This window comes from Macrobrachium nipponense, chromosome 5, assembly GCF_015104395.2.
Source record: "Macrobrachium nipponense isolate FS-2020 chromosome 5, ASM1510439v2, whole genome shotgun sequence".
Lineage (NCBI taxonomy): Eukaryota > Metazoa > Arthropoda > Malacostraca > Decapoda > Palaemonidae > Macrobrachium > Macrobrachium nipponense.
In genome coordinates this window covers 129090200-129113369 of record NC_061107.1, presented here as the reverse complement: position 1 = coordinate 129113369, position 23170 = coordinate 129090200, and the positions used below count along the sequence as shown (strand labels likewise).

The following is a 23170-nucleotide window of genomic DNA, read 5'->3' as shown; positions in this document are numbered from 1 at the left end:
TACATTATTTGGATAATTCTGTTAATGCAGAAATATAAATTTAAACATAAGTAACATTTTGCTACAAAATCAATATAAATCAAAATCAAAACGTATAGTTTAAAAATTCTTAGTTACACACTTGGAAATATTGCTTGTATGTCTACATTTAATATACATCTTTTGTGATTCTAATTTGTTTTTCAAAAGAACGATTATATTTTGGCAGCTATTGTTGTGTTTATAACACATCCACGAACAATACAAATAGCCGGTGATCAACAAAATGGCAATGTTTTTATCAATAACTGATTTTGCTGCTATATCATAGAATAAAAGAAATAGTAATTGATGACGTTTATGTGGTTGTCGTAAAGTTTTCTGATCTTTGTTTGATTGTTTTCTGAATGCCACAATGTGAATACTTTTTATTTGTACTTTGGATGATCGGCGTATTCCATCGGCCATGTCTCCGAATGGGTTATTGCGCTTTTCATGGGGGACCGCCTAACGATGTTCATGTGGCGTTCAGGACTTTCACTGCTGCGATCCTTGCGGATGTTTACTGTCCATTTCATGTAGGCCGGATTTATGCAGTCATCCATTTAGAGGGACTTGCATCAAAGTCAAGGGATAGATAATATGTATGTACCACCGGTCTGTAGAAAAGGTAAGCTTGAGAATCCAGCAAGAGAAAGTCTAGCAAAATTCAACAAATGTAAATTTATAAATTCATCATCATTTATGTATGTATGTATAAATGTATGTATGTATGTATAATTGAATGGATTTAGAGTAGAATATAAAGTCATTTGCCAGCAGTCTGGGGCGTAAAAAAATTCTGTCGCTGTTTAAATGGAATCCCAGACTTCACAAACGCAAATTTTCCTTGGCTAGCCACGTGTCCCGATAAAAAAAAAATAAAAATAAAACTACACTGATAAAAAAGAAGGCATTGCTTTCAGCAAATAAGCTCTTATCCAGAAAATACACATAATACGTTTTAGACTTCATCATGACACTTGTTTGGCAGTAATGCGATGAACTTGCGAATGAAATGTTTTGACGTTTTCTCTCCTGTGGCTTTCATATCCTGAAGTCTTCTGTTTCGCGTCGCCTTTTTTATCGGATTTCCAACGAATGTTTCCGAAGAGATTCCCCCCGAGATTTTTTTTTTTTTTTTTTTTTTTTTTTTTTTTTTTTTTTTGAGACGACAAAACTTTTGCGACATTTCGAAAACCAGAGTTATGTCGGATTTTTTTGAAAGTGAAAACAAATTTTTTTCGAAATGATTTGGAAACAAAAACAGTCACTTTAGAATGGAATATAATTACAATTGCACTCGTTAAGTGATACGCTAGAGGAAATAACGCAGTTAACTTAGCCCAAGCGGGAACTTCAAATTCCTGGAAGCAAAAATGAGGAACCATTCCGCGAAAGAAAACGGATTCAGCGCTAAATTTATCAAGACCTTCCGACCGCCATTGAAGCAACGGCCTCGAAGAAATTTCCATAATTTAGGGAAACGTTGTTAAGTCTGGAGGTGCTAAAGATTCTCATGCCCGTCTGCACAGGGAACAAAGAAGAAGAAGAAGAAGAAGAAGAAGAAGAAGAAGAAGAAGAAGAAGAGGAAGAAGAAGAAGAAGAAGAAGAAGAAGAAGAAGAAGAAGAAGAAGAAGAAGAAGAACAGCAATGGAAAAGTTCTATTTCAGCACACCGACATCAAAGACCTTTAGTGGTTTACAGAATACTAGTTCATAAATGTTTTTTAAAGATATACATAAGATATTATTAATAATTCGTAAAAGTTAATAAATATATTTTGCGAGAAACTTTATTGTGGAGTTTTTTTTTTTCCTCCAGAAGTAACTTTACGATTATTTCATGCTAGGTTCAGCCTCATAAAGTTATTGCTTTATTGTGATAAAGATGAAATCGTAAGTACATCTGAAGTAAATATCTAAACAAATATAAAGATCTTTGCAAGCGGAATAAAAAGCAGGGAAACCATTGCTATCCCATAACAAATACACGCGCTAACATTAATACTTCCTTCAATAACATAATGGTTTGGAAGATAGACAATAACTATGACACAATTGTTGGACAAGAACTATAGCAGTTTAAGGAACGGACAAGAATTATAACAGTTTAAGGACCAGACAAGAACTATAACAGTTTAAGGAACAGGCAAGAACTATAACAGTTTAAGGAACAGGCAGGAAATATAACAAAACTGTTAGTACTATGATACCTGAGCGTTCCACAAGCAGACATTTCAGCAGATCAGTGGTCGCGGCTCTTCTGCATTCCTTTGCTGCTATTGTTTCTGAAGTGTTCCCCTCCCGCCCTGTTATTAATTCCAGTTGAGCAGCCTATTAAGGGCGCAATGGCTTTTGTGCTTTGTTGGATAAAGGAAAGAATATTTCCGAGGGTTCCATTCCCGAGTCATGTTAAGATCAAAGATCGCAGTTCTTCAGCAAATGATCTTCCTCCCGTACTCGAGACATAAAAAGAAAGAAAAAAAAAAGAGATGAAGAAATTCTTCTGTGGAAAGAATGCAATTATTAGAGAGGTAAACAAATGATGGGGCAACGTCGGGGGCAGGGGCTGCGGGGGGCGGGGGGCGGGGGGGAGGGAAGTGGGTGTCCTTAGGGTGAATTTTTGATACGAAAGGATATCACAGGGCAATTTCGGTCTGCGAAGGATGCAATCAAATTTAATCGGATAATTATCGGAGCACTAAGGGAGCTGCGATAAGATTCGTCGTCTTTATTATCCATATTTTTACTGTATTACTCGAATGTACTTAATTTTCAGACCTGTGGCTGCAGGCTACTTTCCAGTGGTAGCTGGTGTGTGCTTCTACTCTAGGAGGTTGCCCCTCCCCCTTTAGCTAGGATATCAAGCAAATAAAAAGGGAATGTCTTCATTTACGGGGCTTTATTACATCTATAAGTTTCATACTGCTGGTACATCTTAGCCCTCATAGCCCTTGAAAACTTTTGGCCTTCTTAATAAGCACACATGCTCAAAGAAGACTCGTCTATGAACTACTAAACGCACAGTATCGATTGCATGCTGCATGCAAAGTTGCAGTTGTGCTCAGAGAAGTAGAGAGTTAAAGAAAAGGCACGATTTTGTTTGGCGATCTTCTATAACTTGTAAATAGGTTTCTACACACTACCTTAGTATTCTTTATAAAGGCACATCTTTCCTTTTATTTGTGTGTGTTTGAGTCTCTGACACTTACAAGACCATACTAATGATATAATTATAAAATCAAGCTTTTAAGAACACTCACACTCACACGCTCACATTCATATACACACATAAACCCATATATATTCAAATTATCTATTTAAAGTTATTAGGTTTATCTGAACGTGCAACGTTTCAAGTACCTTTAGTCCTTTTCAGAATGAAAAAAAGAAAATGTACGGATTTGTTCCTGAAGTCGATTAAAAAGGGGATTGGAAACATGCAACTGAAATTAGAGTAAAAGTCTTACCCAATTGCCCCAAACTGACAAACAAACAGAAGAGCAAGTTTCATGATTAGAGGATGAAGTTGTACAAAACTTATCGGGTAATTTAAAAAGGTCAACCAGGTAGTTTCGCTTAATAATTGAACGATTAAAAACGAAATCCACAGACTCTTTGGTATAATACGACGTCGAATAATGTTTGAGAGGCAATATTTATCATTCCGCAATGGAAACTTAGATACCTGAATCACATATGTAAAAATGAGAATGCAAAAATTTAAATACATATTACTGTATTGAATTATTCTGTGATGGTACTGGAACGGATGTAATTCCAGCTTGAATATTCATCACTGGTCTTGTTATGGATACAAATGCAAGCTTCTTTTGCCCACACCGGCATCCAATATTATTGTACTTCCTACGACTGCCTCCCTCGGTCGCGGCTCTGGTTGCTGTTGCGGCGTGTGGCTCATCGTTACCAATTTAGTGGAGCTTCACACATACGCCGATGCATTTGCAAACTGTTTCCATGAATTCTAGTTGTCACCGCAATGCAATAATGGTAAAAGTGCTCTATTATGTATATATACTGAAAATTGATACGCTAATTTCACTTAATTCCACGGTTTTGTGTAAGTCTTATGCCCAGTTTGGCAACACTGGACTGTGGCTTTTTGGAATAGCTGATTGCCGATGGTATGGCGGGATTCGTGGAAAAGCTGCGATGAAAGATATGAAGTCGGAAATATTGGCGAGTTTGCAGCCCTCTGGTTGACGTTCATACTGGTATCTAGCGCCAGTTTTGGCCATGCTAGTTATCTCAGTCAGGTTTCATTGGTATCCTCTAATTTTCTTGTCATTATAGAAAATCATCAGCTGATGCCAGTTGCTATGACCTTCATAAATGCAAAGCTGCTCGGGATTCGTCGACTGTCTTACATGAAGCAGATACCAAGTTCCGGTAAAACTTTTTTTTTTATCTTTTATTACAAAAATACAATTACATTCCAATAATTTACACATTATTTAGATAATTCTGCTAATGCAAAAATATAAACATAAACTTAAATAACAGTTTGCTACAAAATCAATATAAATCTAAATCAAAACGTATAGTTTGAAAATTCTTTAGTTACATAATGGAAATATTGTTTGTATATCTACATTTAATATGCATCCATTGTGATTCTAATTTATTTTTCAAAAGAACAACTATATTTTGGCAGCTGTTGTTATATTTATAACACATCCACAAACAATACAAATAGCCGGTGATCAACAAAATGGCAGTGTTTTTATCAATAATTGATTTTGCTGCTATATCATAGAATAAAACAAGTATTAATTGGTGTCGTTTATGCGGTGTCGTAAAGTTTTCTGATCTTTGTTTGATCGTTTTCTGAATCCCACAGAGTGAATTCTTTTTATTCGTTCTTGGGATGATCGGCGTATTCCATCGGCCATGTCTCCAAATGGGTTTTTGCGCTTTTCATGAGGGACCTCCTAACGATGTTCATGTGGCGTTCAGGACTTTCACTGCTGCGATCCTTGCGGATGTTTAATGTCCTTTTCATATCGGCCGGAATTATGCAGTCATCCATTCAGAGGAACTTGCATCAAAGTCAAGGGATAGATAATATGTATGTGCCATCGGTCTGTAGAAAAGACAAGCTTGAGATTCAAGCAAGAAAAAGTCTAACAAAATTCAACAAATGCAAATTTATAAATTCATCGTCATTTATGTATGTATGTATGCATGTATGTATGTATGTATTTATATATAATTGAATGCATTTAGAGTAGAATATAAAGTCTTTTGCCAGCAGTCTGGGGCGTAAAAAAATTCTGTAGCTGTTTAAATGTAATCACAGACATCACAAACGTGTCCCGATAAAAAAAAAAAAAAAAAAAAAAAACTACACCGATAAAAAAGAAGGCATTGCTTTCAGCAAAAAAGCGCTTATCCAGAAAATACACGTAATACATTTTAGACTTCAACATGGCACACTTGTTTGGCAGTAATGCGATGAACTGGCGAATGAAATGTTTTGTGACAACACTTTTGGCTTTTTCTCTCCTGTGGCTTTCAGATCCTGAAGTGTTCTGTTTTGCGTCGCCTTTTTCTCGGATTTCCAACTAATGTTTCCGAAGATTTAAGCTTTTTTTTTTTTTTTGAGACGTGACAAAACTTTTGCGACATTTCAAAAACCAGTGTCATGTCGGTTTTTTTTAAAAGTGAAAACCAATTATCTTCGGAATGATATAGAAACAGATAAAAAAAGTCACTTTAGAATGGAATATAATTGTAATTGCACTCGTTAAGTGATACGCTAGAGCAAATAACGCAGTTAACTTAGCCCAAGCGGGAGCTTCTAATTCCCCGTAGCGAAAATGAGGAACCATCCCGTGAAAGAAAACGGATTCAACGGTAAATTTACCAAGACCTTCCGACCAGCCATTGAAGCAACGGCCTCGAAGAAATTTCCATAATTTAGGGAAACGTTGTTAAGTCTGGAGGTGCTAAAGATTCTCACGCCCGTCTGCACAGGGAACGAAGAAGAAGAAGAAGAAGAAGAAGAAGAAGAAGAAGAAGAAGAAGAAGAAGAAGAAGAAGAAGAAGAATAGCAATGGAAAAGTTCTATTTCAGCACACCGACATCAAAGAAAAACCTTTAGTGGTTTACAGAATAGTAGTTCATAAATGTTTTTGAAAGATATACATAAGACACTATAAATTCATAAACGTTAGTAATCATGTTTGTATCAGTCTTTAGTAATATATACTGCGAGAAACTTTATTGTGGAGTTTTTTTTTTCTCCAGAAGTAGTTTTAAGAATATTTCATGATAGGTTCAGCCTTATAAAGTTATTGCTTTATTGTGATAAAGATGAAATCGCAAGTACATCTAAAGTAAATGACTAAACAAGGAAAATATTGTAATCCTATAACAAATACACGCGCTAACATTAATACTTCCTTCAATAACATAACGGTTTGGACGATAGACAATAACTATGACACAATTGTTGGATAAGAACCATATCAGTTTAAGGAACAGACAAGAACTATAACAGTTTAAGGAACAGGCAAGAACTATAACAGTTTAAGGAACAGGCAAGAACTAAAGAAGTTTAAGGAACAGATAAGAACTATAACAAAAGTGTTAGTACTATGATATCTGAGCGTTCCACAAGCAGACATTTTACCAGATCAGTGGTCGCGGTTCTTCCGCATTCCTTTGCTGCTGTTGTTTCTGAAGTATTCCCCTCCCGCTCTGTTATTAATTCCAGTTGAGCAGCCTATTAAGGGCGCAATGGCTTTTGTGCTATGCTGGAGAAAGGGATGAATATTTCCGAGGGTTCCATTACCGAGTCATGTTAAGATCAAAGATCGAAGTTCTTCTGCAAATGGTCTCCCTCCCGTACCCGAGACTCGATAAAAAATTATGTTGAAACATAAAAAGAAAGAAAAAAAAAAAAAAGAGATGAAGAAATTCTTCTGTGGAAAGAATACGATTATAGAGAGGTAAAAAAAGATGGGGCAGGGTCAGGGGCAGGAGGGGGGTGGTTGGTGGGGGAGGGAAAGGGAAGTGCCCTCAGGGTGGATTTTTGATACGAAAGGATTTCACAGGGCAATTTCGGTCTGCGAAGTATGCAATCAAATTTAATCGGATAATTATCGGAGCACTAAGGGAGCTGCGATAAGATTCGTCGTCTTTATTATCCATATTTTTACTGCATTACTTGAATGTACTTAATTTTGAGACCATACTAATGATATAATAATGAGATTAACCTTCAAGACACTCCAATTCACATACACAAACCAACCCAAATATATTCAAATTATCTATTTAAAGTTATTAGGTTTATCTGAACGTGCAACATTTGAAGTACCCTTAGTCCTTTTCAGAACGAAAAAAAGAAAATGTACGGATTTGTTCCTGAAATCGACTAAAAAGGGGATTGGAAACATGCAACTGAAATTAGAGTAACACTCTTACCCAATTGCCCCAAACTAACAAACAAACAGAAGAGCAAGTTTCACGATTAGAGGATGAAGTTGTACAAAACTTAATGGGTAATTTAAAAGGATCAACCAAATAATTTTGCTTAACAATTAAACAATTAAAAAGGAAATCCACAGAATCTTTTATATAATACGACATCGAATAATGTTTGAGAGGCAATATTTATTACTCCGCAATGGAAACTCAGATACCTGAATCACATATGTAAAAGTGAGAATGCAAAAATTTATATACAATATTACGACAGATTACTGTATTGAGCTATTCTGTGATGGTACTAGAACGGATGTAATTCCAGCTTGAATATTCATCACTGGTTTTTTTATGGATACAAATGCAAGCTTCATTCATTGAATAGACTCTTTTGCGCAGAACTGCACCATCATTCTCTTCGGAATGATATGGAAACAGATAAAAAAGTCACTTTAGAATGGAATATACTTACAGTTGCACTTGTTAAGTGATACGCTAGACTAGAGCAAATAACGCAGTTAACTTAGCCCAAGCGGGAGCTTCTAATTCCCCGAAGCGAAAATGAGGAGCCATCCCGCGAAAGAAAACGGATTTAGCGGTAAATTTACGAAGACCTTCCGACCGCCATTGAAGCAATGGCCTCGAAGAAATTTCCATAATTTACGGAAACGCTGTTAAGTCTGGAGGTGCTAAAGATTCTCACGCCCGTCTGCACAGATACCTGAATCACATATGTAAAAATGAGAATGCAAAAATTGAAATACAATATTAAGACAGATTACCTTATTGAGCTATTCTGTGATGGTACTGAAACGGATGTAATTCCAGCTTGAATATTCATCACTGGTCTTTTTATGGATACAAATGCAAGCTTCATTCATTGAATAGACTCTTTTGCCCGCACCGGCATCCAATATTATTGTACTTCCTACGACTGCCTCCCTCGGTAGCGGCTCTGCTTGCTCTTGCGGTGTGTGGCTCATCGTTGCCACTTTAGTGGAGCTTCACACATATGCCCATGCATTTACAAACTGTTTCCATGAATTCTAGTTGTCCTAGCAATGCAATAATGGTAAAAGTGCTCTAATATGTACATATTCTACAAATAGATACGCTAATTTCACTTATTTCCGCGGTTTTGTGTAAGTCTTATACCCAGTTTGGAGGGTAAACAGATACCAATTGGCAACACTGGTGTGACCTTTTGGAATAGCTGATTGCCGATGGTATGGCGGGATTCGTGGAAAAGCTGCTAGGAAAGATATGAAGTCGGAAATATTGGCGAGTTTGCAGCCCTCTGGTTGACGTTCATACTGGTATCTAGCGGCAGTTTTGGCCATGCTAGTTATCTCAGTCAGGTTTCATTGGTATCCTCTAATTTTCTTGTCATTATAGAAAATCATCAGATGATGCCAGTTGCTTTGACCTTCATAAATGCAAAGCTGCTTGGGATTCGTCGACTGTCTTACATGAAGCAGATATCAAGTTCCGGTAAAACTATTTTTTTTTAATCTTTTATTACAAAAATAGAAATACATTCCAATAATTATACACATTATTTGGATAATTCTGCTAATGCAACAATATAAACATAAACCTAAATAATAGTTGGCTACATTATCAATATAAATCTAAATCAAAACGTATAGTTTAAAAATTCTTTAGTTACATACTTGGAAATATTGCTTGTATATCTACATTTAATGTACATCCTTTGAGACTCTAATGTATTTTTCAAAAGAACAACTATATTTTGGTAGCTATTGTTATGTTTATAACACATCCACAAACAATACAAATAGCCGGTGATCATCAAAATGGCAGTGTTTTTATCAATGATTGATTTTGCTGCTATATCATAGAATAAAACAAGTATTAATTGGTGTTGCTTATGCGGTTGTCGTAAAGTTTTCTGATTTTTGTTTGATCATTTTCTGAATGCCACAGAGTGAATACTTTTTATTCGTTCTTTGGATGATCGGCGTATTCCATCGGCCATGTCTCCGAATGGGTTATTGCGCTTTTCATGGGGGACCTCCTAACGATGTTCATGTGGCGTTCAGGACTTTCACTGCTGCGAGCATGTTTACTGTCCTTTTCATATCGGCCGGAATTATGCAGTCATCCATTTAGATGAACTTGCATCAAAGTCAAAGGATAGATATTATGTATGAACCATCGGTCTGTAGAAAAGGCAAGCTTGAGAATCAAGCAAGAGAAAGTCTAGCAAAATTCAACAAATGCAAATTTATAAATGCATCGTCATTTATGTATGTATGTATGTATGTATGTATGTATGTATGTATGTATGTATGTATGTATGTATGTATGTATGTATGTATGTATGTATGTATGTATATATGTATAATTGAATGGATTTAGAGTAGAAAATAAAGTCTTTTGCCAGCCGTCTGGGGCATAAAAAAATGGAATCCCAGACACCTCAAACGCAAATTTTCCTCGGTTAGCCACTGTCTCGATAAAAAAAAAAAAAAACTACACAGATAAAAAAGAAGGCATTGCTTTCAGCAAAAAAGTGCTTGTCCAGAAAATACACGTAATACGTTTTAGACTTCATCGTGGCACACTTGTTTGGCAGTAATGCGATGAACTGGCGAATGAAATGTTTTGTGGCAACACTTTTGGCTTTTTCTCTCCCGTGGTTTTCATATCCTGAAGTGTTCTGTTTCGCGTCGTCTTTTTCTCGGATTTCCAACGAATGTTTCCGAAGAGATTCTCCCTGAGATTTAAGCTTTTTATTTTTTTTGAGACGTGACAAAACTTTTGCCACATTTCGAAAACCAGTGTTATGTCGGATTTTTTTTTTTAATGTGAAAGGAAATTATTTTCGAAATGTTATGGAAACAGATAAAAAAAGTCACTTTAGAATGGAATATAATTACAATTCCACTCGTTAATTGATACGCTAGACTAGAGCAAATAACGCAGTTAACTTTGCCCAAGCGGGAGCTTCTAATTCCCCGAAGCGAAAATGAGGAACCATCCCGTGAAAGAAAACGGATTCAGCGCTAAATTTATCAAGACCTTCGAACCGCCATTGAAGCAACGACCTCGAAGAAATTTCCATAATTTAGGGAAACGTTGTTAAGTCTGGAGGTGCTAAAGATTCTCACGCCCGTCTGCACAGGAACGAAGAAGAAGAAGAAGAAGAAGAAGAAGAAGAAGAAGAAGAAGAAGAAGAAGAATACCAACGGAAAAGTTCTATTTCAGCACACCGACACCAAAGAAAATACTTTAGTGTTTTACAGAATACTAGTTCATAAATGTTTTTGAAAAATATACATAGGACACTGTTAATTCATAAACGTTAATAATCATGTTTGTAACAGTCTTTAGCAATATATACTGCGAGAAACTTTAATGTGGAGTTTTCTTTTCCAGAAGTAGCTTTACGAATATTTGAGAGGTAAAAAAAGAGGGGCAGGGTCTGGGGCAGGGACGAAGAGGGGGGGGGGGGGGGGGTGGGGTTGAAGGGAAGTGGGTGCCCTCAGGGTGGATTTTTGATACGAAAGGATTTCACAGGGCAATTCCGGTCTGCGAAGGATGCAATCAAATTTCATCGGATAATTATCCGAGAACTAAAGGGAGCTGCGATAAGATTCATCATCTTTATTATCCATATTTTTACTGCATTACTTGAATGTACTTAATTTTGAGACGATACTAATGATATAAAAACAAAATTAACCTTAAAACCACTCACATTCACACACTCACATTCACATGCACACACAAACCCATATGTATTCAAATTATCTATTTAAAATTATTAGGCGTATCTGAACGCGCAACGTTTCAAGTACCTTTAGTCCTTTTCAAAACGAAAAAAAGAAAATGTACGGATTTGCTTCTGAAATCGACTAAAAAGGGGATTGGAAACATGCAACTGAAATTAGAGTAACACTCTTACCCAATTGCTCCAAACTAACAAACAAACAGAAGAGCAAGTTTCACGATTAGAGGATGAAGTTGTACTAAACTTATCAGGTAATTTAAAAGGGTCAACCAAGTAATTTCGCTTAACAATTAAAGAATTAAAAACGAAATCCATAGACTCTGGTATAATACGACGTCGAATAATGTTTGAAAGGCAATGTTTATTATTCGCAATGGAAACTCAGATACCTGAATCACATATGTAAAAATGAGAATTCAAAAATTTAAATACAATATTAAGACAAATTACTGTATTGAGTTATTCTGTGATGGTACTGCAACGGATGTAATTCCAGCTTGAATATTCATCACTGGGCTTTTTATGGATACAAATGCAAGCTCCATTCATTGAATAGACTCTTGCTGCATCGGCATCCAATATTATTGTACTTCCTACGACTGCCTCCCTCGGTAACAGCTCTGCTTGCTATTGCGGTGTGTGGCTCATCGTTGCCAATTTAGTGGAGCTTCACACATACGCCGATGCATTTACAAACTGTTTCCATGAATTCTAGTTGTCCTAGCAATGCAATAATGATAAAATTGCTTTAATATGTATATATACTACAAATAGATTCGCTAATTTCACTTATTTCCACGGTTTTGTGTAAGTCTTATAGCCAGTTTGGAGGGTAAACAGATACCAATTGGCAACACTGGATTGTGGCTTTTTGGAATAGCTGATTGCCGATGGGATGGCGGGATTCGTGGAAAAGCTGCGAGGAAAGATATGAAGTCGGAAATATTAGCGAGTTTGCAGCCCTCTGGTTGACGTTCATACTGGTATCTAGCGCCAGTTTTGGCCATGCTAGTTATCTCGGTCAGGTTTCATTGGTATCCTCTAATTTTCTTGTCATTATAGAAAATCATCAGCTGATGCCAGTTGCTTTGACCTTCATAAATGCAAATCTGCTCGGGATTCGTCGACTGTTTTACATTAAGCAGATATCAAGTTCCAGTAAAACTTTTTTTTATCTTTTATTATAAAAATACAATTACATTCCAATAATTTACACATTATTTGGATAATTCTGCTAATGCAAAAATATAAACATAAACTTAAATAATAGTTTGGTACAAAGTCAATATAAATAAAAATCAAAACGTATAGTTTAAAAATTCTTTAGTTACATACTTGGAAATATTGCTTGTATATCTACATTTAATGTACATCCTTTGTGATTCTAATTTATTTTTCAAAAGAACAACTATATTTTGGTAGCTATTGTTATATTTATAACACATCCACAAACAATACAAATAGCCGGCGATCAACAAAATGGCAGTGTTTTTATCAATAATTGATTTTGCTGCTATATCATAGAATAAAACAAGTAATAATTGGTGTCGTTTATAAGGTTGTCATAAAGTTTTCTGATTTTTGTTTGATTATTTTCTGAATCCCACAGACTGAATACTTTTTATTCGTACTTGGGATGATCGGCGTATTCCATCGGCCATGTCTCCGAATGGGTAATTGCGCTTTTCATGGGGGACCTCTAACGATGTTCATGTGGCGTTCAGGACTTTCACTGCTGCCATCCTTGCGCATGTTTACTGTCCTTTCCATATTGGCTGGAATTATGTAGTCATCTATTTAGAGGAACTTGCATCATAGTCAAGGGATAGATAATATGTATGTACCATCGGTCTGTAAAAAAGGCAAGCTTGAGAATCCAGCAAGAGAAAGTCTAGCAAAATTCAACAAATGGAAATTTGTAAATTCATTGTCATTTATGTATGTATGTATGTATGTATGTAAGTATGTATTTATGTATAATTGAATGCATTTAGAGTAGAATATAAAGTCTTTTGCCAGCAGTCTGGAGCGTAAAAAAATTCTGTAGCTGTTTAAATGGAATCCCAGACATCTCAAACGTAAATTTTTCTTAGCTAGCCACGTGTCCCGATAAAAAAAAAAAAATAAAACTACACTGATAAAAAAGAAGGCATTGCTTTCAGCAAAAAAGCGCTTATCCAGAAAATACACATAATACGTTTTAGACTTCATCATACCACTTGTTTGGCAGTAATGCGATGAACTGGCGAATGAAATGTTTTGTGACAACACTTTAGGCGTTTTCTCTCCTGTGGCTTTCATATCCTGAAGTCTTCTGTTTCGCGTCGCCTTTTTTTTCGGATTTCCAATGCATGTTTCCGAAGAGATTCCCCTGAGATTTACGCTTCTTCTTCTTTTTTTTTTGTTTTTGTTTTGAGACGTGACAAAACTTTTGCGACATCTCGAAAACCAGTGTTACGTCGGATTTTAGAAAAGTGAAAACAAATTCTTTTCGAAATTATGTGGAAACAGAAAAAAAAGAAGTCATTTTTGAAGGGAATATAGTTACAATCGCACTTGTTAAGTGATACGCTAAGCATATAACGCAGTTAACTTTGCCCAAGCTGGGGCTTCTAATTCCCCGAGGAGAATAATAAGGAACCATCCCGCGAAAGTAAAATAGTAAACGGATTCAGCGGTAAATTTATCAAGACCTTTCGACCGCCATTGAAGCAACGGCCTTGAAGAAATTTCCATAATTTAGGGAAACATTGTTAAGTCTGGAGGTGCTAAAGATTCTCACGCCCGTCTGCACAGGGAACGAAGAAGAAGAAGATGAGGAAGAAGAAGAAGAAAAAGAATAGCAACGGAAAAGTTCTATTTCAGCACACCGGCATCAAAGAACAACCTTTAGTGGTTCACAGAATACTAGTTCATAAATGTTTTTGAAAGATATACATTAGACACTATTAATTCATAAACGTTAATAATCATCTTTGTATCAGTCTTTAGTAATATATATTGCGACAAACTTTATTGTGGATTTTTTTTTCTCCAGAAGTAGCTTTACGAATATTTCATGCTTGGTTCAGCCTCATTGCTTTATTGGTTCAGCCTTATTGCTTTATTGCGATAAAAATGAAATCGTAAGTACATCTGAAGTAAATGTCTAAACAATATAAGATCTTTGCAAGCGGAGAAAAAAGGGAAACCATTGCAATCCCATAACAAATACACGCACTAACATTAATACTTCCTTCAATAACGTAACGGTTTGGAAGATAGACAATAACTATGACACAATTGTTGGACAAGAACCACAGCAGTTTAAGGAACAGACAAGAACTAAAGCAGTTTAAGGAACAGACAAGAACTATAACAAAAGTGTTAGTACTATGATATCTGAGCGTTCCACAAGCAGACATTTCAGCAGATCAGTGGTCGCGGCCCTTCCGCATTCCTTTGCTGCTGTTGTTTCTGAAGTATTCCCCTCCCGCCCTGTTATTAATTCCAGTTGAGCAGCCTATTAAGGGCGCAATGGCCTTTGTGCTATGCGGGATAAAGAGATGAATATTTCCGAGGGTTCCATTCCCGATTCATGTTGAGATCAAAGATCGCAGTTCTTCAGCAAATGGTCTTCCTTCCGTACCCGAGACTCGATAAAAAAATATGTTGAAACATAAAAAGAAAGAAAAAGAAGAGATGAAGAAATTCTTCTGTGGAAAGAATGCGATTATTAGAGAGGTAAAAAAAGAAGGGGCAGGATGCAATCAAATTTCATTGGATAATTATCTGGGCACTAAGGGAGCTGCGATAAGATTCGTCGTCTTTATTATCCATATTTTTACAGCATTACTTGAATGTACTTAATTTTGAGACCATACTAATGAAATAATAATGAAATTAAGCTTAAGAACACTCACATTCACACACTCACAATCACATACACAAACCAACCCATATATATTGAAATTATCTATTTAAAGTTATTATGTTTATCTGAACGTGCAACGTTTCAAGTACCTTTAGTCCTTTTCAGAACGAAAAAAAGAAAATGTACGGATTCGTTCCTGAAGTCGACTATAAAGGGGATTGGAAACATGCAACTGAAATTGCCCCAAACTGGCAAACAAACAGAAGAGCAAGTTTCACGATTAGAGGATGAAGTTGTTCAAAACTTAACAGGTAATTTAAAAGGGTCAACCAGGGAGTTTCGCTTAACAATTGAATAATTAAAAACGAAATCCACAGACTCTTTGGTATAATACGACGTCGAATAATGTTTGAAAGGCAATATTTATCATTCCGCAATGGAAACTCAGATACCTGAATCACATATGTAAAAATGAGAATGCAAAAATTTAAATACAATATTTCGACAGATTACTGTATTGAACTCACGGTCTAGATTGAGCTATTCTGTGATGGTACTGGAACGGATGTAATTCCAGCTTGAATATTCATCACTGGTCTTTTTATGGATACAAATGCATGCTTCATTTCTTGAATAGACTCTTTTGCCCGCACCGGCATCCAATATTATTGTACTTCCTACGACTGCCTCCCTCGGTCGCGGCTCTGCTTGCTCTTGCGGTGTGTGGCTAATCGTTGCCACTTTAGTGGAGCTTCACACATACTCAGATGCATTTACAAATTGTTTCCATGAATTCTAGTTGTCCTAGCAATGCAATAATGATAAAATTGCTCTAATATGTATATATACTACAAATAGAATCGCTAATTTCACTTATTTCCACGGTTTTGTGCAAGTTATATAGCCAGTTTGGAGGGTAAACAGATACCAATTGGCAACACCGGTGTGACTTTCTGGAATAACTGATTGCCGATGGTATGGCGGGAATCGTGGAAAAGCTGCGATGAAAGATATGAAGTCGGAAATTTTGGGGAGTTTGCAGCCCTCTGGTTGACGTTCATACTGGTTGGTATCTAGCGCCAGTTTTGGCCATGCTAGTTATCTCAGTCAGGTCTGATTGGTATCCTCTAATTTTCTTGTCATTATAGAAAATCATCAGCTGATGCCAGTTGCTTTGACCTTCATATAAGCAAAGCTGCTTGGGATTCGTCGACTGTCTTACATGAAGCAGATATCAAGTTCCGGTAAAACTTTTTTTTTTTATCTTTTATTACAAAAATACAATTATATTCCAATAATTTACACATTATTTAGATAATTCTGCTAATGCAAAAATATAAACATAAACTTAAATAACAGTTTGCTACAAAATCAATATAAATCTAAATCAAAACGTATAGTTTAAAAATTCTTTAGTTACGTAATGGAAATATTGTTTGTATATCTACATTTAATATACATCCTTTGTGATTCTAATTTGTTTTCCAAAAGAACAACTATATTTTGGCAGCTGTTGTTATGTTTATAACACATCCACAAACAATACAAATAGCCGGTGATCAACAAAATGGCAGTGTTTTTATCAACAATTGGTTTTGCTGCTATATCATAGAATAAAACAAGTATTAATTGGTGTCGTTTATGCGGTTGTCGTAAAGTTTTCTGATTTTTGTTTGATCGTTTTCTAAATCCCACAGAATGAATACTTTTTATTCGTACTTGGGATGATTGTCGTATTCCATCGGCCATGTCTCCGAATGGGTTATTGGGCTTTTCATGGGGGACCTCCAAACGATGTTCATGTGGCGTTCAAGACTTTCACTGCTGCGATCCTTGCGGATGTTTAATGTCCTTTTCATATCGGCCGGAATTATGCAGTCATCCATTTAGGGGAACTTGCATCAAAGTCAAAGGATAGATAATATGTATGAACCATTGGTCTGTAGAAAAGGCAAGCCCGAGAATCAAGCAAGAGAAAGTCTAGCAAAATTCAACAAATGCAAATTTGTAAATTCATTGTCATTTTTGGATGTATATATGTATGTATGTATGCATATATTTATGTATAATTCAATGGATTTAGAGTAGAATATTAAATCTTTTGCCAGCAGTCTGGGGCGTAAAAAAATTCTGTCGCTTTTCAAATCGAATCCCAGACTTCACAAACGCAAATTTTCCTTAGCTAGCCGATAAGAAGAAGAAGAAGAAAAAAAAAACTACAACGATAAAAAAACAGGCATTGCTTTCAGCAAAAAAGCGCTTATCAAGAAAATACATGTAATACGTTTTAGACTTCATCATGGCACTTGTTTGGCAGTAATGCGATGAACTGGTGAATGAAATGTTTTGTGGCAACGCTTTTGGCTTTTTCTCTCCTGTGGCTTTCATATCCTGAAGTCTTCTGTTTCGCGTCGCCTTTTTCTCGGATTTCCAACGAATGTTTCGGAAGAGATTCCCCACGAGATTTAAGTTTTTTTTTTTTTTTTTTTTTTTTGAGCCGTGACAAAACTTTTGCGACATTTCGAAAACCAGTGTTATGTGGGATTTTTTTTAAAGTGAAAACAAATTCTTTTCGAAATGATATGGAAACAGATAAAAAAAGTCTCTTCAGAATGGAATATAATTACAATTGCACTCGTTAAGTGATACGCTAGGCAAATAACGTAGTTAACTTAGCCCAAGCGGGAGCTTTTAATTCCCCGAAGCGAAAATGAGGAACCATCCCGCGAAAGAAAACGGATTCAACGGTAAATTTATCAAGACCTTCCGACCAGCCATTGAAGCAACGGCCTCGAAGAAATTTCCATAAGTTAAGGAAACGTTGTTAAGTGTGGAGGTGCTAAAGATTCTCACGCCCGTCTACACAGAGAACGAAGGAGAAGAAGAAGAAGAATAGCAACGGAAAAGCTCTCTTTCAGCACACCGATATCAAAGAAAACCTTTATTGGTTTACAGAATACTACTTCATAAATGTTTTCGAAAGATATGCATAAGACACTATTAATTCATAAACGTTAATAATCATGTTTGTATCAATCTTTAGCAATATATACTGCGAGAAACTTTATGGTGGAGTTTTTTTTTCCAGAAGTAGCTTTACGAATATTTGAGAGGTAAAAAAAGAGGGGCAGGGATGGGGAGGCAGGGGGTGAAGGGAAGTGGGTGCTCTCAGGGTGGATTTTTGATACGAAAGGATTTCACAAGGCAATTTCTGTCTGCGAAGGATGCAATCAAATTTCATCCGATAATTATCCGAGCACTAAAGGGAGCTGCGATAAAATTCATAATCTTTATCACCCATATTTTCACTGCATTACTTGAATGTGCTTAATTTTGAGACCATACTAATGATATAATAATAAAATTAAGCTTAAGAACACTCACACTCACACACTCACATTCACATACACACACAAATCCATATATATTTAAATTATCTATTTAAAGTTATTAGGTTTATCTGAACGTGCAACATTTCAAGTACCTTCAGGACGAAAAAAAGAAAATGTACGGATTTGCACCTAAAGTCGACTAAAAAGGGGATTGAAAACATGCAACAGAAATTAGAGTAATAGTCTTACCCAAATGCCCTAAACTGGCAAACAAACAGAAGAGCAAGTTTCACGATTAGAGGATGAAGTTGTACAAAACTTAACGGGTATTTGAAAAAAGTCAACCAGGTAGTTTCGCTTAACAACTGAACAATTAAAAACGAAATCCACAGATCTTTCGTATAATAAGACGTCGAATAATGTTTGAAAGGCAATATTTATTATTCCGCGATTGAAACTCAGATACCTGAATCACATTATGTAAAAGTGCGAATGCAAAAATTTATAAACAATATTACGACAGATTACTGTATTCAGCTATTCTGTGATGGTACTGGAACGGATGTAATTCCAGCTTGAATATTCATCACTGGGCTTTTTATGGATACAAATGCAAGCTTCATTCATTTGAATATACTCTTTACCTGTACCGGCATCCAATATTATTGTACTTCCTACGACTGCCTCCCTCGGTCGCGGCTCTGCTTGCTCTTGCGGTGTGTGGCTCATCGTTGCCTATTTAGTGGAGCTTCACACATACGCCGATGCATTTACAAACTGTTTCCATGAATTCTAGTTGTCATAGTAATGCAATAATGATAAAATTGCTCTAATATGTACATATATTACAAATAGATTCGCTAATTTCACTTATTTCCACGGTTTTCTGCAAGTCTTATAGCCAGTTTGGAGGGTAAAAAGATACCAATTGGCAACACTGGACTGTGGCATTTTGGAATAGCTGATCACCGATGGTATGGCGGGATTCGTGGAAAAGCTGCGATGAAAGATATGTAGTCGGAGATATTGGCGAGTTTGCAGCCCTCTGGTTGACGTTCGTACTGGTATCTAGCGCCAGTTTTGGCCATGCTAGTTGTCTCAGTCAGGTTTCATTGGTATCCTCTAATTTTCTTGTCATTATAGAAAACCATCAGCTGATGCCAGTTGCTTTGACCTTCATAAATGCAAAGCTGCTCGGGATTCGTCGACTGTCTTACATGAAGCTGATATCAAGTTCCGGTAAAACTTTTTTTTTTTTATCTTTTATTACAAAAATACAAATACATTCCAATAATTTACACATTATTTAGATAATTCTGCTAATGCAAAAATATGAATATAAACTTATATAACAGTTTCCTACAAAATCAATATAAATCAAAATCAAAACGTATAGTTTAAAAATTCTTTAGTTACATAATGGAAATATTGCTTGTATATCTACATTTAATGTGCATCTTTTGTGATTCTAATTTATTTTTCAAAAGTACAATTATATTTTGGCAGCTATTGTTGTGTTTATAACACATCCACATACAATACAAATAGCCGGTGATCAACAAATTGGCATCGCTTTTTATCAACAATTGATTTTGCTGCTACATCATAAAATATAAGAAATAATAATTGATGTCGTTTATGCGGTTGTTGTAAAGTTTTCTGATCTTTGTTTGATCGTTTTCTGAATCCCACAGAGTGAATACTTCTTATTCGCACTTGGGATGATCGGAGTATTCCATCGGCCATGTCTCCGAATGGGTTATTGTGCTTTTCATGGGGGACCTCCTAACGATGTTCATGTGGCGTTCAGGACTTTCACTGCTGCGATCCTTGCGGATGTTTACTGTCCTTTCCATATCGGCCGGAATTATGCAGTCATCCATTTAGATGAACTTGCATCAAAGTCAGGGGATAGATAATATGTATGTACCATCGGTCTGTAGAAAAGGCAAGCCCGAGAATCAAGCAAGAGAAAGTCTAGCAAAACTCAACAAATGCAAATTTATAAATTCATTGCCATTTATGTATGTATGTATGTATGTATGTATGTATGTATGTATGTATTTATGTATAATTGAATGGATTTAGAGTAGAATATTAAGTCTTTTGCCAGCAGTCTGGGGCGTAAAAAAAATTCTGTCGCTGTTTAAATGGAATCCCAGACATCACAAACGACAATTTTCCTCGGTTAGCCACGTGTCCCGATAAAAAAAAAAAAAAATAAAAACTACACTGATAAAAAAGAAGGCATTGCTTTCAGCAAAAAGCGCTTATCCAGAAAATACACGTAATACGTTTTAGACTTCATCATGCCACTTGTTTGGCAGTAATGCGATGAACTGAACTGGCGAATGAAATGTTTTGTGGCAACACTTTTGGCTTTTTCTCTCCTGTGTCTTTCAGATCCTGAAGTCTTCTGTTTCGCGTCGCCTTTTTTTTCGGATTTCCAACGAATGTTTCCGAAGAGATTCCCCCCCGAGATATAAGCTTTTATTTTTTAAATTTTTTTTGAGACGTGACAAAACTTTTGTGACCTCTCGAATACCAGTGATATGTTGGATGTTTTTAAAAGTGAAAACAAAATCTTTTCGGAATGATATGGAAACAGATAAAAAGTTACTTTAGAATTGAATATACTTACAATTGAACTTATTAAGTGATGCGCTAGAGCAAAATAACGCAGTTAACTTACCCCAAGCGGGAGCTTCTAATTCTCCGAATCAAAAATGAGGAACCATCCCGCGAAAGAAAACGGATTCAGCGGTAAATTTATCAAGACCTTCCGACCGCCATTGAAGCAACGGCCTCGAAGAAATTTCCATAATTTAAGGAAACGTTGTTAAGTCTGGAGGTGCTAAAGATTCTCACGCCCGTCTGCACAGGGAACGAAGAAGAAGAAGATGAGGAAGAAGAAGAAGACGAAGAAGAAGAAGAAGAAGAAGAAGAAGAAGAAGAAGAAGAAGAAGAAGAAGAAGAATAGGAACGGAAAAGTTCTATTTCAGCACACCGACATCAGAGAAAATACCTTTAGTGGTTTACAGAATACTAGTTCATAAATGTTTTTGAAAGATATACATAAGACATTATTAATAATTCGTAAAAGTTAATAATAATCATGTTTGTATCAGTCTTTAGTAATATATACTGCCAGAAACTTTATTGTGGAGTTTTTTTTCCAGAAGTAGCTTTATGAATATTTCATGGTAGGTTCAGCCTCATAAAATTATTGCTTTATTGTGATAAAGATTAAATCGCTAGTACATCTAAAGTAAATGTGTACACAAATATAAAGATCTTTGCAAGCGGAGAAAAAAGGAAACCATTGCAATCCCATAACAAATACACGCGCTAACATTAATATTTCCTTCAATAACATAACGGTTTGGAAGATAGACAATAACTATGACACAATTGTTGGACAAGAACCATAGCAGTTAAAGGAACAGACAATAACTACAGCAGTTAAAGGAACAAACAAGAACTATAGTAGTTAAAGGAACAGACAATAACTATAGCAGTTTAAGGAACAGACAAGAACTATAGTAGTTAAAGGAACCGACAAGAACTAAAGCAGTTTAAGAAACAGACAAGAACTAAAGCAGTTCATGGAACAGACAAGAACTATAACAGTTTAAGGAACAGACAAGAACTAAAGCAGTTTAAGGAACAGACAAGAACTATAACAGTTTAAGGAACAGACAAGAACTAAAGCAGTTTAAGGAACAGACAAGAACTATAACAGTTTACGGAACAGACAAAACTAAAGCAGTTTAAGGAACAGACAATAACTATAACAGTTTAAGGAACAGACAAGAATTATAGCAGTTTAAGGAACAGACAAGAATTACAACAGTTTAAGGAACAGACAAGAACTATAACAGTTTAAGGAACAGAAGAACTATAGGAGTTTAAGGAACAGACAAGAATTACAGCAGTTTAAGGAACAGACAAGAACTATAACAAAAGTGTTAGTACTATGGTATCTGAGCGTTCCACAAGCAGACATTTCAGCAGATCAGTAGCCGCGGATCTTCCGCATTCCTTTGCTGCTGTTGTTTCTACAGTGTTCCCCTTCCGCCCTGTTATTAATTCCAGTTGAGCAGCCTATTAAGGGCGCAATGGCCTTTGTGCTCTGCGGGATAAAGGGATGAATATTTCTGAGGGTTCCATTCCCGAGTCATGTTGAGATCAAAGATCGCAGTTCTTCAGCAAATGGTCTTCCTCCCGTACCTAAGACTCGATAAAAAAAATGTTGAAGCATAAAAATAATGAAAAAAAAAGAGATGAAGAAATTCTTCTGTGGAAAGAATGCGATTATTTGAGAGGTAAAAAAAGATGGGTCAAGGGCGGGTGGAGTGGGGGCGGCGGGGGGGGGGGGGGGAGGGGGGGGGGGGGGGGAATAGGGACGTGGGTGCCCTCAGGGTGGATTTTTGATACGAAAGGATATCACAGGGCAATTTCGGTCTGCGAAGGATGCAATCAAATTTAATCGGATAATTATCTGAGCACTAAGGGATCTGCGATAAGATTCGTCATCTTTATTATCCATATTTTTACTGCATTGCTTGAATGTACTTAATTTTGAGACCATGCTAATGATATAATAATAAAATTAACCTTAAGAACACTCACATTCACACACTCACATTCACATGCACAAACCAACCCATATGTATTCACATCATCTATTTAAAGTAATTAGGTTTTTCAGAACGTGCAACATTTGAAGTACCCTTAGTCCTTTTCAGAATGAAAA

The 23170-nt window shown here is 36.1% G+C and overlaps 1 protein-coding gene across 1 annotated transcript in view; it reads left to right on the top strand.

Annotated features, from left to right (window-relative positions):
- Nucleotides 1–21394, top strand: part of LOC135215939 (uncharacterized) — a 51932-nt gene extending 30538 nt beyond the window's left edge. Inside the window, exons 2-4 of the mRNA XM_064250894.1 lie at nt 1554–1679; nt 6018–6158; nt 21245–21394. Of these exons, the coding sequence (XP_064106964.1) occupies nt 1554–1679; nt 6018–6158; nt 21245–21394 (417 nt within the window). The remainder of the gene's footprint in view (nt 1–1553; nt 1680–6017; nt 6159–21244) is intronic.
- Nucleotides 21395–23170: the final 1776 nt, after the last annotated feature.